Raw genomic sequence first — 18,746 nt, 5'->3', positions numbered from 1 at the left:
TTTTCACTATGAATGATCATCCCCAAAATATTCCTTATTCAAAGAAGGTGAGTGGAATGCAGATTATCATGCATACTTGCTGAATCTATTAGCAGAATTCTAAACACTTGAATCACTTTACTAACTCAAGTTACTCAAAATTTCCTTTGCTGGCAATTTTTCAGTTGTTTAGATGCTTCAGGTTGATTTGAAGAACCAAGGTTGGCCCTATGTTTATTTTTCTTTCACATATAAATCTATTGGAATCTACTTATTAGCATACCTGACCCCATTTTATCAGGGAGTGATATGTATGAGGCATAGTACGGAACAATAAACAATTCAAAACGAACAATTCAAAATGAAAACAGGTAAAAATATCTGGCTGCTGCAGCCATCTTGTAGAAGCTAAATTTAAGTAGGCATATGTTTTGCTAAGAACTGATCTGATGTTCTACCTTGCATCAGTCCAATGACAGCATGATTAAAGTTTGACCATTCAATAACAGAAGAAAAAAAACCAGTTCTAAATTCTATTCTGTTTTATTCTTTTAGCCTGCTTTCCATTAAAAAAAAGTCCCAAAGTAGGGTACAATAAACACTATCTTGTTTAATAAGTCCATGCTTAATTAAGTGCTATATGAAGTGATACTTCATTTTAACTGTCCATAATCTTCCAGCATTGTGCCATTTAATGGCTCCATGTTCCAGTATTTTGAGTAATGAAGAAAAACCCATTTTTATAGAAGTTATGATCCTTTATCAAATTCTTCATAAATTATTTTAGCTTGTCTCTCTTTCTTTAGTTTGTTTCTCTTCATTCAGTGTCATTCATTTCAAATGCACTAAAATTGGGGTGGGGGTGGGAGTGAGGCTCCATATTTTACTGCGGGTTAAACCGCTGAGCTGTCGATCGGAAGGTCGGCGGTTCGAAACCGCACGGCGGGGTGAGCTCCCGTTGCTAGTCCCAGCTCCTGCTCACCTAGCAGTTCGAAAACATGCAAATGTGAGTAGATCAATAGGTACCGCTTCGGCGGGAAGGTAACGGCGTTCCGTGAGTCATGCTGGCCACATGACCCGGAAGTGTCTATGACAACGCTGGCTCCAAGGCTTAGAAACGGAGATGAGCACCGCCCCCTAGAGTCGGACACGACTGGACTTTACGTCAAGGGAAACCTTTACCTTTACCTATGGCATTAAGGTATTCCAAGAAACCAAACATGCATATATGGATTACAGTATGATACAAATAAAAATAGTTTCGATTCCCTTCTTGCACAGAGTTGCCAAAAAGACAATTTTCAGCTTGAGAACGTAGGTCTGAGAAATATCAGGATAGCCAAAATAAGTGAAGAAAACTAATTCCATAATAGGAAATGCTATATTGAGAATGTCATTGAATTAACTGCTTTCTATCATTCTCTGCAATTAAGTTGGCTTTTTTTAATCTTTTTTTTTTAATTTAAGGATTCCTGTTGTACAAGATATATTGCAGAGATTAGATATATTGCAGAGATTTTCCCAAGTGTTAAAGACCATATAAAAAAGGTTCCAGTAAAAATGATGGACCATTTTGGGGCAGGTCACTGGACAACGTTTACATTACCAATAACACTTAGTTACATCCCTATACAAATGTCCTACTTCCCCTGAGTGCCATTCAGGAGCAGAGAAATAAATCTATCCACCCACCCACCCACCTATCCAGCCAGATAGTCAAGTTTAGGCTCACTGTTTTGCTGTGAACTCATAAAATTCATCATCTTTGTTCTACTGAGCAGACAGGTAGACAAAGAAAATTATGAAAAAATCTGACCTACCCTCAGAACACAAGAAAATACCTTCTTCCTTCTTTCTTTTGATGTGATAAAACTTTTTGTGCATGACTGGTGCACATATTGCATCACAATATTTTATCCCTATCACTCCCTATCCCTATCACTTGGCAAAGCCATATTCAGGCTCAGAAATATTAAAAAAAGCAATTGCCACCTGTCTTGTCCTTTGAATTTGCTAGAAACTGACACATGTTATATTTTGCAATAAATTCTACATAATTTTCTCATAACTTCCTATCTCACTTTGTCAAGGATAGCCACTGAAAAACCAGAGTGTCTTTGGGAAGCCACAAGAAGAATATCTGGGCAAGAATATTTTCTCATTTAATATCCCTAGCAACCTATTTTGCAGCCAATATTAGATAACCTATAAAGCCATCATGATCAGTAGCCATTACTAAAATGGACTTCCATGAATCTAACATCTTTTTAAAGTCAGCGACACTGGTGATGTTACTTGGTGGTGAATTCCAAGCATTAGTTAAGGACTATGTAAAGTCCTTGTTCATTTTGGTTTTTTTCCCCCCCACCATTAATATTCTTTGGATAGCCTGTAGGTTCTAGTAGGGCAAAGAAGGAAAAAAAAGACCCTTTTCTAGTTTTTTCAGGGTAGGTATAATTCTATAAAGACCAGACACGACCCCTTTTATTCCTCTTTTTTTTAAGCTATAAAGCCCAAAACACTGCAAGCTTTTCTTCTTCCAAGAGAGTTGCTATAGCCTCTTGATTATTTGGACTGATTTTTCTTTTTTCAGCTCAAGAAGACCCACTTTGATACGCAATGATCAGAACTGTATAGTAAATCTGTAGGAAAGTGTTACAAATCAGTAGTTTTATTTTTTTTATTCTTTTCCTAATGATCCCATCACAGAATTTGCCTTTTTCACAGCAGCTGAACTTTGGATGGATGCTTTTACTGAATTACCCAAGCCCACTATCCCTAGGATCTCTTTTATGGCTAATCACTGCTAACTCAGGAATTTTTTTGGCTGCCATGTGCATCACTATATAGTTACCTACATTGAGGTTCATTGATTATTTTGATGCCATTTTCCCAGTTTGATATTCCAGTTGCCGCTATTATATTTTCCTATTTTCCTAGTACTCCTTTAGGGTCACAATATATGACAAAGAAACATTATGGTTCATGGAGATGCCATGGATATGGCTCACCCACCCCTTGCTTCAGTGTCACAGACACCCATCTCATTCTCCATAATCTTCCTGGTGAAACCATCAGAGAAACACCAGGGAGCAGAAGGCCTCTAGGCCAAATTCTTCAGGGCTTTTTCCAGCCAAATGCCAGATGAGATTCATGAAACAATGAAAAAGCTATGGAGTTTTATTAAAAATGATAAATATACAAACATGCACATACATGTACAGAAATGTGTAATCCTATGTAATAAAATAAAAGACTTACAGAATATATTCAGGGCTAGACAGGAACTGGTCTATTGCAGAACAGCAGGAGGAACTTGGAGATAGTGGAACAGCCACTTTTAGTGCAGGAAGGAGGGACAGACAGACACAGTGGGACGAGGGAGGAAAGGAAAGAAAAACACAAAACATGGTTAATGAGAGATCTATCGCCAAATTATCAGATACTTAAACTCCTAGCAAAGTTTGTCCAAATAATGTGGAAAGATACTGCCATTCCACATTAATGATGGCCCTTAGTATCTTGTCTTGTTCATTACTCTGAAAGTGTTAACTAATTCAGTAAGAAGAGTTCTTTCTTCAGAGTGGTGAAAGAAGAAGCACAAGCTTGCTTTTTCTAATCCTTTGTCAAGACGTCATGTTTCGTTTTTGTTGATACTGTGGGATTACCTAAGTTTTACTTAAGAATCCTCTATTAACTTGTTATATTATCTCATTATTCTCAGCAGTGAATAAAATGCATGGTCCTTTACGGCTTCTTTTACATGGAGATACATTTAAGAGCGTAGCTATTTGCATGTTTACTGGTCTACCTAGCTCAGTTCCAGGGGTTAAGAGAAGTCATCCTTTCTTCTGGATTACAAGGAATGGGACTTTTGTATACAAAGCATATGCTCTACAGAGTTATATCCATTCTTCAGATAATAATAACAGCTTAGTCCTTTTGTCCATAAGCTTAGTGCCCATAGAGAAAAATCTCCATAGAACAGAATGTGAGCTTTCTCTTCTTTCCTCCCCTTTATTTGTTAAGGGCATACAGTCTATACAAATACTAGACCCAATCACAGACTGCATGCCTTCCATATGGCCAGCTCTTTCTCTCCACTTGATCAGGTTCCAGGAATTCCAGATAGATTAACTCAAATTAAGGAAGAATAACTTTCCTTTACAGATAAACCTGCTGCCAAGAACCTTCTGGGAAAGCCAGATGAACATTCTTCTAAACTACCATAATGTCTGGGATTTCTGCCTTTAATGGTGCTTGGTTCCCATGTTGCTTTAATATTATTTTCATTTTATTATTTTACTTCTAGAGAAAGAAAGAGACAAACTTAAGAGTACTACCTCTGAATTTCAGTTTAAAATAAACTTATTTTTAACTTTAGGAAAGTGAGAAAGAGGACTGTAATTGATCCGTTTGGAAAGGACAAAGACTATTGGAGTCCACCCACCTTCAATGCTCTAAAAAGAGAGATTTGCAGTCATGCGGTGTGTTTGTTGCATAATCTGTTCCAGAGACTTTGGTGCTTGATCACTGTAGAATCCTTTCACTAGGAGTTATATATGGTCCAATCTTTCTAGCAGTATTACAACATCAAAGCTTTAGAGTAGCAGAGTTGCTTCCAAGCTGGAAAACCTGAAAAGTGACCCTTTCCCCATCTTTCTGTCTAACCTTCTGACTGGGGATGGGTGGCAGAGGAAGAAGGGATCTACCAACAGGAAACCCACAAATTATTTCAGCTTCTTTTTCACTGTGCACCTAAAAAAATGCATTACTGTGAGCAAGAACACAATTTATTTCTTGGTTTGCATTCCTCTGTAGCCTAAGCGGTCTCCATACAGTTCTCAGATTGAATCAGAAGCACTAATATAGACTAAAACTAAAGCAAAATTAGAGGTAAATGTCCTATGCGACCCAGAGTCACTTGTTTTTGTGAAATGGGCAGCTATATAAATTTGACAAACAAACAAACAAATAAGTGTGCTCCCATTCCTCATGCAATTGCACTGCCATATGTGGCTTCAGGCAAATGCTTGTGCTTGTTGGGAGTAAAAGAAATATCACAGCCTATTTGGGCCTCAGAAACAAAAGTATATATGCTGTAGACCATAGTTGGGTATTTTCCAAGTAGCACCAAAAAATTTAGATTAGTGGCTACTGAGAAAAGTATCGGAATTTCACTTGCCCAGTAGGAAAAGACTATCAAAATAATTTGTCCCAAGTAAAATTAATGCCAGAACTTAAAAAAAAAATAGTTTAATCTGAAACTGACCAAAGGAGGAGAAAACAGTCTTGACTCTCAGAAGTAACAGGTTAAAGGTTGGCAAGTGGATTTTGGCTGGCAGAAACAAAATACCATTAAAGATTCTGAGATGCCAGATGGTGTTTACTTTGGGACTAACGTGCTTATGTACCTGCTTGCTTGCTAACAAGGCATTATGAACATTTGTAAACAAGCCATTTATCACAAGAGGCAGAGAGATGGAAAAGGAGAACGAAGATGGAGAAAGAGGCCCCCAGATGGAACACTAGAAAAGAAAGGTTGGAGGCAACCTTGGAGATCCTCTATTTCAACAGTACAGTGCAAAATCTGTTATCAAAGCATCCTTGACAGATGGCCATCCAGACTCCATTTAACTACTTGCCTCCCATTTATGAGAGATTTATAATCTCTCATAAAAGATTTATAATCTTTCCTAATCTATTCATTAGGAAATTCTTCCTGGCATCCAATCAGAAACCTTTTCCTTGTAATTTGAATCATTGCTTATTCCATCTTCTGGAACAACTCTGTACAATTCTGCCCCATCTTTTATAATCTTCTTCAAAGATATTTGAGGACAGCTGTTATGTTTCCCCAGAGTCTTTGTCCAAGCTAAATGCATACCTTGTAAGTTTTTCTTTCCAGGCCCCTTATTATCTTGGTTGATCTCCTCTGGTCATGCTGAAGCTTGTGAATGTGCTTCCCAAAATGTTGTGCCTAGAACTGGATGCAATATTTTAGATGCAATCTAACCAATGCTGAATAGTGAGATATGATGACTCCTTGTGATACTTCTGATGATGCAGCCCAACATTGCATCTGCTTTTTTCCCAACTGTATCACTTTGTTGGCTGAAGAGGGAATGGCCTTGAGGGACAGGAGGAAGAGCCACTACCAAGGCAATGGTCAGATAAAAGAGGCCTGAGTCCAGGGCAGGAATGTGAGTCAGTGTCTCAGACAAGCCCCTCCCTAGTTCTCACCAAGATAAAGGGATGGTGAGAAAAACCAAGGGATGGGAACGAACACGCTGGACAGCAGTACATGTGAAAAGGATCTGTGTGTTTTAGTGGATCACAGACTGAACAGGCAGAGAAGCAAAGGAACATGGGAAGACCGAAGTTTTATGAACAGGCTATGGGTACATTTTTAGCTCTTGGTTAGCAAGTTAAATGTTTTCATGATCCTGAGGCACCTGGTGCCTTCTGTTTAACTTGAAGACTAAAAGTATGGCAGGGTTGAGAACAAAACTGAAAGCTCTGTGATCAGCATTACTGCAGACTGGCCCATTTCAGACTTGCAAGATTCTGTTATTATAGCTTTACAATAAAAGTAGTACTGTCCTACAAGACATTGGATTCCTAGTCTGATCTAACTTGAAGGGCTGATATTGCTCATGTTTAGCCTGTGATCTTTTTCACGAACTGCTGCCCAGCGTGTTTTTTCCCATCCTTTGATTTTTCTCATCATTAATTTTTCCTATCTAATACAGGACTTTGCATTTGTCCCTGCTGAAATTCATCTTGCTGGTTTCTGCCAATTGTTTCAGCTTGCCAAAGTTCTTCTAAATTTTGATTCTATCCTCTAAGGTATTTGGTATCCCCTCTATTTGCAAATTTGGTAATTAAATTTTAGATGTTTGCCATCTTTTTTCTGTTATTGATTTTGTTGTAATTTCTTTGATCATTTTGAGCCGCCCAGACTTGTTGGGAATTTGGCAGCGTACAAGTTTAATAAATTATTATTAGGTTTAATATCACAGAACAGAGCCCTGTAGTATTTCACTCAGTACCTGACACAAAGCAGTTGCTATATACTTACTGGGTAACTTTTAACTCACTGAGTACCATTCATCAAATGGTATCAGAGTCTAGGCCATATTTTGTCATCTGCTCTATTAGGGTTTAATGGGAGACAGATCAAATGCTTTGCTGAAGTAAAGGAACACAATGTCCATTGCATCCTTATTGCCAGCTAAACTGATCATTCAGCTCAAAAGGAGATCAGGTTGATATGTCATGATTTATTCTTGATAAACCTATGCTGGCTCCTTCTAAGCAATGCATTATTTCTTAAATCCTCACAAGCTGATTAATAATCTGTTCCATAATTTCGCCTGGTATTGATGTCAAGATGATTTGTTTGAAGATATTGGAGTTCTCTTTTTTTACCTTTTTGAAGAAACAAAGAACATTTGCCCTTTTCCAATCCTCTGGCACTAGGCTGATCATGAGAACACATGAAGGAGCTCTGGGACAACATCTGCAAAATTCTTCAAGCCTCTTGGAAGTAACTGATCTGCCTCAGAAGACCTGAACTTGTTCACAGTAGCCTGGTGCCCTGTAACTCTCTCTCTATCGAGTTGCTACTTGTTCCCTGTATCAATTGTTCTGTTATGACTCATCTTCTATCGTAACTTCCATATTTTAAATGTTCAGAAATCCAGTACGTGTGAGGCAGTATTGTTTTACTAAAATAATAACACACAAGCAAGTATGCATGGAAGTGACTTCATAACCCTTTTGTAGTTTAATGCTCAGACCTGCAGGACCAGAAACAAGATTCCTGAAAGTGGGGAGGCAGTAGTGAACTATCCTTCAGTCCAGTGAAAACGGAATGGAAACCATAGACTCAATGACTTTCCACTGTCCAATCTAATTCTGGCAAGGAGAAGTCTACAGAGATCAGCAGGTCCTGTGTCATGTATAATTGCTATCTCTATGGGAATGTTTTGAATGCATTCAACTGAATTTGATTACAATCCCCCCACAGATCTTCACAGTTAATGCGACATCTACAGATGGGCCAGTCTGCAGGTATGCTGATGACAGCTTTCAAATTTGTCCTCAATCCTACCATACTTTTAGCCCTCAAGCTGAAGACCAGTTAAACAGAAGACAACAGGAGCCTCACGATCATAAAGACATTTAGCCAGCTGACCAACAGCTAAAAATGTACACATAGCCTGTTCCCAAAAAAGTTCAGTCTTCCCCTGTTCCTTTGCTTCTCTGCATGTTTGCTTCAACTAAATTAAATCTTCCACCTCAGCACAAGAAAGTGGGAAAGGAAGTAGAAGATTTGCATGAGCAACCATGTCACCTCACTATATTTTGCTCTAGAACTCATGAATCTCACTTAAACCTCTATGCTCATTATTTTCTTTGAATAATGCAGTGAAGTTTGCATCACATGCAATCATAACTTTCTCTTCCTTCACAGATGAATTTGGTCCCTAAACAACTAAAAGGCTCAACATCATACCAGACTGGCTACCAACAAAAGAAGAAGGAAAAAACCCTACATACATTCATTCTATTTACAACAGTGTTCTCATGGGCTGCATGGTACAAGCAAGTTTATACCATGGCAAGAGCGGTTAGAAATATTGTTTTACCCCTCAGGAAAAACCATGTGTACAAAAACTTGGCCTGGGGATTAATGTTGCCAAATGTTCTCTTAAACTACACTATTCTGAATAAATTGTTATTTATGGTTTGCTTGTCAAAGGGCTATGCAAATGTAGATCAACATGGAAAACCTTATGTTTTGACTAAGCTAATGAAAGATACTGTATTCAAGGAGAAAGCAGGACATTCTCCAATGCAAAGATGCTTTGAAATGCTTTGGCTACACACAGCCATAGACAAGAACAAGGCATACTTACTGTATATAAATCCTAATCTGTGATACTCCTATATTCAGATTAAAGATGATCTTTTTAGCAGGTGATTTCTGAAAGTATACAGGAAAAAGAAAGACATTCTCCTGTGAAGGTGGATTGCTTTGGAGAGTTTTGAATTCTCTCAACCAGGTACCTCATGTGTCCTTCCTTCCTTCCTTCCTTCCTTCCTTCCTTCCTTCCTTCCTTCCTTCCTTCCTTCCTTCCTTCCTTCCTTCCTTCCTTCCTTCCTTCCTTCCACCTTCAAGTCAGTGTTGACTCCTGGTGACTGCCTGAACAAGTCCGTGCAATTTTCTTGGCAAGGATTTTTGGAAGTGGTTTGACATTGCCCGTTTCTGAGGGCTGAGAGTGTGTGACTGGCCCAAGGTCAGCTAGCTGGCTTTGTGCCCAAGGCAGGACTACAGCTCATGGTCTCCTGGTTTCTAGCGTGATGCCTTAACTACTACACCAAACTGGCTCTCCACCTCATGTGCTTGTTCTACCAAGTGTCCAAGCAGTGACCAGGTGCTCAGACAATTGGTTCTTTTAGATCCAGAGACAATAAGCACACCAGTGAATAAAGAGATTTTAAGTTTTATTATAAACTTAAGCAAACAAATTTAAACAGAAACACAGTTTAGGCAGATTAAACAGAAGCATAAAAAGCATAGCACAAAGAAAGAAAAATCATAACATACCAAGCAAGTTGATACCCAATCTCCCATAGGCTGTCAGGCACCCCTTAATAATGACAGTGGAGATACCCCAGGGCAGCTCCATTTCCAGAGTCCTCAGCCCTAAGTCTGAGGGGAAGCTTCCCAAGCCCATTTTGCACACAACACCCAGTATCAGGGTTTGTGGCCAAGCTCCCAAACTCAAAAGGCAATCCTCAGGTTTTTGTCAAAGTCTGGCCCTAAAACCTGGTGACCCTGTTTCCATGGTACTGAGACCTCAGGATCTGACTTTGACTAGATAGTTCCCAGGGTCTGGAGCACCTGTTTATGACATATTCCAAGATCCTGGGAAGCTATACAGATAAGCTTTTGTCGTCGTTTATTTGTTCAGTCGCTTCCGACTCTTCATGACTTCATGGACCAGCCCATGCCAGAGCTTCCTGTTGGTCATCAACACCCCCAGCTCCCCCAGGGTCAAGTCTGTCACCTCTAAAATATCATCCATCCATCTTGCACTTGGTCAGCTCCTCTTCCTCTTGCCTTCCACTCTCCCTAGTATCATAATCTTCTCCAGGGTGTCCTCTCTTCTCATTATGTGGCAAAAGTATTTCAGTTTTGCCTTTAATATCGTTCCCTCAAGTGAGCAGTCTGGCTTTATTTCCTGGAGTATGGACTGGTTTGATCTTCTTGCAGTCCAAGGCACTCTCAGAATTTTCCTCCAACATCACAGTTCAAAAGCATCTATCTTCCTTCTCTCAGCCTTCCTTATGATCCAGCTCTCGCAGCCATGTTACTACAGGGAACACCATTGCTTTAACTATGCGGACCTTTGTTGTCAGTGTGATGTCTCTGCTCTTAACTATTTTATCGAGATTCGTCATTGTTCTTCTCCCAAGGATTAAACGTCTTCTGATTTCATGACTGCAGTCAGCATCTGCAGTAATCTTTGCACCTAGAAATACAAAGTCTTTCACTGCCTCTACGTTTTCTCCCTCTATTTGCCAGTTATCAATCAAGCTGGTTGCCATAATCTTTTTGAGGTTTAGCTGCAGGCCAGCTTTTGCACTTTCTTCTTTCACCTTCATCATAAGGCTCCTCAGTTCCTCTTCGCTTTCCGCCATCAAAGTGGTATCATCTGCATATCTGAGATTGTTAATGTTTCTTCCAGCGATTTTAACTCCAGCCTTGGATTCCTCAAGCCCAGCATGTCGCATGATGTGTTCTGTGTACAAGTTGAATAGGTAGGGTGAGAGTATACAACCCTGCCATACTCCTTTCCCAATCTTAAACCAGTCCGTTGTTCCGTGGTCTGTTCTTACCGCTGCTACTTGGTCGTTATACAGATTCCTCAGGAGGCAGACAAGATGACTTGGTATCCCCATACGGCTAAGAACTTGCCACAATTTGTTATGGTCCACACAGTCAAAGGCTTTAGAATAGTCAATAAAACAGAAATAGATATTTTTCTGAAACTCCTTGGCTTTTTCCATTATCCAGCAGATATTGGCAATGTGGTCCCTAGTTCCTCTGCCTTTTCTAAACCCAGCTTGTACATCTGGCAATTCTCGCTCCAAGAATTGCTGAAGTCTACCTTGCAGGATCTTGAGCATTACTTACTGGCATGTGAAATGAGTGCCACTGTTCAATAGTTTGAACATTCCTTAGTGTTTCCCTTTTTTGGTATGATTTTTTCCAATCTGATGGCCATTCTTGTGTTTTCCAAATTTGCTGGCATATAGCATGCATTACCTTGACAGCATCATCTTGCAAGATTTTGAACAATTCAGCTAGGATACCATCGTCTCCTGCTGCCTTGTTATTAGCAATGCTTCTCAAGGCCCATTCAACCTCACTCTTCAGGATGTCTGGCTCTAGCTCACTGACCACACTGTCAAAGCTATCCCCGATATTGTTATCCTTCCTATACAGGTCTTCCATATATTCTTGCCACCTTTTCTTGATCTCTTCTTCTGTTAGGTCCTTGCCATCTTTGTTTTTGATCATACCCATTTTTGCCTGGAATTTACTTCCAATGTTTCTAATTTTCTGGAAGAGGTCTCTTGCTACTGGGGAGGAACAGAGGATGAGTTCAACTTGCCCCAGATGTAATGACAGATAAGCTAGTGCTTGACAAAAACAATCTTGGGGTTTTCTCTTCTCTGCCCTTCCCCCATTTCGAACAGAATAAAAAAACAAGAAGCCAGTTAAACATCAGTATAACTCAAAATAAATTGTAAGCTTCTTTGTGTGAAGGGGAAAAATCAAAATATGTCACTTAAGCTCCTTGAAATGCAATAGTCTTCCGCATTGCCACTACAATGCTGCTGAGTTACAAACGCTGCTTGGCAAATAGGAAGGTTCACACAGGGAAGAGAAATGCCAAATAAATCTCTTTTGGGAAGTTACCACAATTCCAGAGCAAGAGAAAATGTGGATTAAACTTTGCTCTTTTACAACAGAAGCAATAGCAGTTAGATGTTAACGCATGAGGATGAAAGGAGAGAGGGAAAGAGATGGATAGTCAGAAATGGCAAGTGATGATAAAAACTAATTTAGCTTGTTTACATTCCCGTCTAAAAGAGGAACCAGTAAAGGCAAAGGAAGCTTGCAAGGAGTCAGCAAAAGGTCTGGTTGCACAGCTAGCCCAACGTATAGGAAGTTTCTTTACAAAATGTATTTGCTTTTACAAAAGCCAGACAAATACTATATACAGGCACCACCAAGTTCCCATTTTTTCTGCTTTTGTTATCTTTCCCCCTTTGGTAATGTCTTATTGTTGCAAGTGAAATTAACTTAAACATCCCTCTTGCTAGTTATGAAAAGAATTCCTGGGGACAGGGCTTTTTTGAGCTGTCAAAATACATCTCTTATATTTGTTTTTCATATTCTTAGATTCATGCTCTAAGCACTTCACACTTTATTTTACCTAACTGCAGACCAGATCTCACCCACTGGATTATAGATAGGTCTGTCTGTATGTTCCAGGTATAGATATAAACTGCTTCAGCTGTGGTAGCTCAATGGCATGTAACCATCTATAATTAACATGGAGGTATGAAATTACACAGGCATCATGTTTCATTCTGAGACATAATTTGCATAGCAAATAAAATGATTCTTCTTAAATATGCTTTGCAGCTCAATTTGTAAATTACTTTTTAACTCTTTGACATCTACTTGTAAAAATGAGGACTGCCTTCAGTAAATGCTTTGCCTCAAACCAGAATGTATTTCCCATGATAATCTTATATTTATTAACATTCTTAACCAAATCCATTAGTAATGTGATTTTGCACAACAACAACAATAAAGTAGGTGCATGTTTTCTATACCATTATTAATAATTCTGGAAAGAAGTTGGGTCCCTGAGACTCACCCTCTCCTGGAGTCTCATAAAGCTTTAAAAACAGGAACTACTGTCAATAGCAGCTCAAATTAAAATCCTAGAACTTGTCTATTTTAGTGAAATATATACTCTGATGTTACTTATTTATCCTGCTCTCAGGGTGTTGCGGAGATATCTTAAAATAGTATATACTTGGACAAACAAAATGCTTTTTTTAAAAAAAGGGGGGGAAAGCCTCTTTTTAAAAATAGGCCAAAGAATTTATTGAAGAAGACTGTAAAAACAAAAATGGAACAGGTATCCATGCTATTTTTTTTAAAGGTACAGATAGTCCTCACTTACTGACTGCCTCATTCAGTGACTGTTTGAAGTTATGAAGGTGCTGAAAAAGTAGGTTTCCAACCTCTCCTCGAACTTGAGGCCGTTCAAGCATCCCCGGGTGGTTTGGGCAAGTTACAACCGGCCCATATTTACTTTTTTTGTTATTAATAATAATTTTTATTAAAGTTTAGAAATATTTAGATAAAAAAACTAATACAAGCTAAGAAAAATATAAAAGAGTAAGAAGAAAAAAGAAAAAATGCAAAGAAAAAAGGATTAAAAACAGAAAGAAAAAATATAGTGTGTGTGTGTGTATATATATATATATATATATATATATATATATATATATAAATTACTTCCCCCTCATCACAAGTACAATTACAGTAACTTATCACCTTCTCTGATACTACAGCAAAAGATGTCTTCTTCCCACATCTTATCTCTTATCTATAAACAAATTCTTAAAGCCTCATCATTCAGTCCAAGTCAGCAAAAGTCCATTAAGAGTTACCAGAAATGACCACATACATATTTTAACTTTAATCAAATAAACCAACTTTATATTCCTTTACTTTTAATGCAGTAACTTATCACTTTCTCTGAAAATATAACAAAAGATCACTTCTTCCCATATCTCACCTCTTGTCTATAAACAAATCTTTAAAGCCTTGTCATTTGGTCCTGGTCAGCAAAAATCCATTAAGAGTTACCAGAAACAACATATATATTTTAACCTCGATCAAATAAACCAACTTTGTATTTCTTTCCTTTGCTTCTAACAATCATGATCTATAAACCTTTTAAATAGTGTCCCAGAACTTGTTTTCTTTTCATTTTCTCTTTGTCTCTTCTCAGAAGCTCCTTCAAAACTTTAACACATCTCTTTTGTAAATCCAAAATAAGAAAGTTATCCAAGTCACTCTTCTGGTTTGTTATTGGTATATCCCTTTTAATTACTTAATCAGCTGGTTTCATTTGTAACATCTTTTTACGTATCATTCTTTTAATACGTTATTTTTAAATCCACATTGGAATCAGTCTCTGTCTCTATCTTATCCAGTAAAACCAGTTCCTCTTCTATAACCTCTTTTGAATCCAGTTTTATGATACCAGATGATATTAGAGTAATTTCTGAGTGCATTGTTCCCAAATATCCTTGAATTCTTCCAAAGTTAGACTATTTTGCTCCATTATGCATTAATGGGTCTCTTCTCCTTTAATTATAATCTTTAGTTCTTTCTGGTTCTCTCTAGTGTCCAACCTTCAAAGTCCTATCTTATCATGTTTTTTTTTTCCTAATCAACAGCATTTTCCCATGGGAAAGTTTCTTATACTTAATTTCAAAATCTGGCCCCTTAATCAGTTTATAACTTTCCAAAATCAATGTTCTAATCAGCCTTTTGCTGTTCCAAAATTAGAATTTTTAAGTCCTTAAACTTGCATAAAACGTCTTTCACCAAGGATTGAAGGAAACTCACCCAGTGTAATGAAAGTTGCCTTCTAAATAAACAAACAAACAAACAAACAAATAAATAAATAAATGTTGACAAGCAATTTCCATATGAACCCTGAGTCCTTTTGAAGGTGCCGACCGCAGCTTGGGCAAAGATGGTGATCCCTCGGCTCCCAGAGCTCTAAACCCATCAAAGACTGCTGTCTTATCATCTTATTGCAGAGAGCTGCAGCTTGGAGCATGTGTGGGCTATCCTGAGTGCTCTCCTTTTCCAGAGAGGAATTCTGAGAAACCGGTTCATTCATCGGCTCCTCATTCCACTGTGGTTGCCGGCTCAACATTCAGCAAAGCCATTTTTAGTTCACCATTGCTTCCCCTGGAAGTCCAACTGATACATATTTATGATGGTCGCAGTGTCCCGTTTGTCCCTTGACAGCCAACTTCCAACAAGCAAAGCAGAAGCCAGCAGGAAATTGCAAGTCATGGTCATGTGACATCTCGCTTAACGACCTGTGATTTGCTTAATGACCACAGAGGAACTGATGTCATAAGTCTGGCATGGTCACGTGACATTTCACTTTACGACTGCGTCACTAGTGACAGAGTTGCCAGTTCCAATTGTGGTCGGTAAGTGAGGACTACCTGTATTTTCCTAGAATTTTTCATTACTATATTAAAACTATTAAATTATTAACAAGTACTACTGAACTCATTTTCTAATCAGTATCCTTTTTTCACCCAAAAGATTATATTTTCCAAACAACAAAGAATATATTCTTATCAAATATTTTCTTGCTTAGATTATTATATCCTTTGATCCCAGGCCAGCCAAATATGGCTGTTGAGGTCCCTCTCCCAATGCCTGGGCCTGGATAGGCAGAAACCAACTCCAACTCAATCTAGCTAGACCAAGTAGCTGTAGTTGATGGGACCACCTAGGTCCAGGAATCTTCCATCTTAACTTCTGAATGGGATTGCATTTCCCCATTCAAGAGTGGTGAACAGTCTGGGGGTCCTCCTGCTCAAAGAGCAAATGGAAGCTGTGACCAGGAGGAAATTTGCATAGTTTCATCTGGTGCCCCAGTTGTGTCCCTTCCTGGACTGGATGGCCCTCCAAATAGTCACTCATGCCCTCATCACCTCACGGCTTGACTACTGCAATGTGCTGTACATGGGGCTGCCCTTGATGACTACTTGGAAACTTCAGCTGGTCCAGAATGCAACAGCATCAGCAGCATGGGCCTGCCTCAGTATGCTCACATGGCATCTCTGCTTTGTGAGCTGTGCTGATTGCCAGTGTGCTTTTGGGTATGATTTAAGGTACTGGTTATCACCTATAAAATCTTACCTGGCATAGGCCAGGTTATTTGAGGGCTACCCATTTGCCATGTTTTCTGCTTGGTCAGTACAACAGAGAGAACATGCTCCAGGTCCCCTCAATTAAACAGCATTATCTATCAAGACCCAGGAAACATGCCTTCTCTATCATGATGCATCCCCTCTGGAATGAGGTTCCCCCTGAGATCCCACCTTGATGGCATTCTTGGAAAGCCTTAAAGACCTAGATGTTCTCCCAGGGCTAGGGTGGATGGGGACTCTTGCTGGTTGAATTCCGTGTATTTGTGTGTGTGTTTTGTTTGGCCACACTTTTTGCCTTGTTCACTGTTCTTTGTATATTGTAATTTTTATCTTGTTTTGTTATATTGTATCCACCCAGAGTTGGTCTGGAGTTGATCACTGCTGAAATCATCATCATCATAATCAACATCATCTCTTCCTATTGCAGAATAATATCTATCACTCAAATTTGGCCAGAAAGCCATGGCTCTCTTTGGTGTACCTCTATTGGATCCTTGGCTTACACTAAGCAAAATGGAAAACAAAGGCAAACTACAGCATCCATGTGGTCTGAAGGGCAATACTACTGAAGCTTTTGATACTTCTGATTAAATCTGAATATAACATTCATGTCTGTGTCTGTACCAATAAATATGTAACACATATTACAAGATTTCTGATTCCAGTTCTGGCACTGGCATGTCCAAAATATACTAAGAATTATAATCAGTGAGTTTATTTGTTGAGATACGCTTGACATATTCTTATGTGGGTTTGTCCTTTCCCATTTTAAACATTACTGAAATCCAGAAAAAAAGAAATGGCCTATCCTAAAACCCCACCCCGGGCCTCTGTAAGGAAGTAAAACTCAGAGGAGGGCCTTTACAGCAATCTCAAAATACAAATAGGTTCATATCTAAATCCATGATCTTTCAGATATTCTGGTCCTATATTGTTCAATACCACATGTACTTTAAAACAATTCCAACGAGGAGCACCCAAGCCCATTCTCCTTCCTGGTTCTGTTAATCCAGAATGAAGACCAATAAAGCACTGTAGAGCAGTAGTGATAGTCTGAAAGCATGCTCACCAGCTTCAAGACAAAAGGGTCTTCTTCAGGCATGAGCACTGAGAAATTGTGTGGCACCTTTTCAGATCTGTCCCATTTGAAACAAGGGGGAAATTCTTCAGAAAGTGTCATTGGTCTAACTTCTTTTATTTGGGTTTGGGGAGTGGAGATGCCTTCAAGTCACTCTGACTCCTGGGGACAGCCAGGACTAGTCCCTGCAGTTTTGTTGGTGAGATTTTTGGAAGTGGTTTGCTGCTGCCTTCTTCCTAGGGTGGAGAGAGAGACTGGCCCAAAGTCACCCAAGGCAGGACTAGAATTCGTCTCCAAACTTCTAGCCTGGTGCCTTTAACCACTATACCAAACTGGCTGTAATTTGAAGAGGAGGTGATAATATGCGTATATGTATATGTCACCCTGACCCTTGTTTAAAAGGTGACAGCTCACCAAATACAAGATACGGTTAATCCAGCATTCATACTGTGGTCGTGATATAATTTGCACAGTGAGGTTGAAGAACTTCCGTTTTATTATTTACTTAATAGTTTATACATACACAATTAACAAGACAATCTTTACTCTTAAAGAAAAATAAAAAGAAATAAATATACGAACTAAGAAAGGAAAGAAAAAAGAAAAAATATACCTTATATTTTATATTTATCAATAGTCACTGGATTGCTGATGAACTTACAACTGTAGTACAAACAATACAAAACATTATTTAAGATGTCACAAAATCTCTGCCACAGTAACTCATATTGCTACATCCTTTGATTAGAAGACTGCCTTTTCCAAAACAGATAAACCACACATTTCTGACAACCATTCCTCGACATCTGGAATAATAGCACTTTACCAACTTCTCAATATAATTCTTTTAGCCCCCACCCCCCGTTCCACCTCCATGCTTGATACAACCATAATTCCTGAGAAGAACTTGTTACTCTTCTTAATGGTTAAGTTTACAAGGCAACTTAGGGCTGGTATTTATTGGGACCAGGAAACCCAGGTTCAAGTCTACCCTCAGCCCTGGAAGCTGACTGGCTGACTTAAGGGAAGTCATTCTCTCTCAGAGGGAGAAGGATGTATGCCACCCTGAATTCCTGAAAGAAAGGCAAGATATAAATCTAATGAATGAATAAATAAAATATATCTCAGCTCAACCTAACTCACAGGGTTTTTAAGGAAATAAAATGAAGGAAGCTGTTTTGCTCCAATATCCTTGACCTCACTGTTCTCAGTATTGACCACAGAAATAGTCTCATTCATTGTAAACACATCAGTTCGACCAAGTCTATAAGCTGGCAAAGTGATTTCTCAGGGCAGTGCATACATTATAGCTGGGCTGGATGTGTGTGGGAAAATGGAAACAAATAGGACCTCGTCTAGAATCTGTTTTCTTTTCAGAAAAAAATCCCCCTCCAGGAGGCACTGAAAGGGGGAAAACTATTTCAAAGCACCCTTTGTAACATCCTGATAGAGTAGAATAAATGTGGATGAGTTCTTTCTGTGAAACTGCAGACCTGTCTCTTTGTGAAAGCAGCTGCTGAAAGGCATTGACACCTGGGTTATTGTTTTGGTCATGCACATTGTCAAAAGCATCCTTGTAGCAGAAAAGGCTCAGAAGTGGCTGCAAACTTAATAA

At 38.9% G+C, this 18,746-nt stretch overlaps 1 protein-coding gene across 3 annotated transcripts in view; it reads right to left on the bottom strand.

Moving 5' to 3' along the window:
• HTR4 (5-hydroxytryptamine receptor 4) overlaps nt 1–18,746 on the bottom strand; it is a 182,675-nt gene that overhangs the window by 54,221 nt on the left and 109,708 nt on the right. For 2 of the 3 annotated variants that reach the window (XM_063292437.1, XM_063292436.1), the window contains exon 6: nt 3,241–3,316. The exons of the other annotated variant lie outside the window; for it this stretch is intronic. In XM_063292437.1, coding sequence (XP_063148507.1) covers nt 3,256–3,316 — 61 coding nt within the window. In that variant the 3' untranslated portion in view covers nt 3,241–3,255. The remainder of the gene's footprint in view (nt 1–3,240; nt 3,317–18,746) is intronic. 3 annotated transcript variants of the gene reach the window in all.

Source organism: Candoia aspera, chromosome 2 (assembly GCF_035149785.1).
Source record: "Candoia aspera isolate rCanAsp1 chromosome 2, rCanAsp1.hap2, whole genome shotgun sequence".
NCBI lineage: Eukaryota > Metazoa > Chordata > Lepidosauria > Squamata > Boidae > Candoia > Candoia aspera.
Note: the sequence above shows the minus strand (reverse complement) of the source record. Positions and strands in the feature narration are given on the sequence as shown.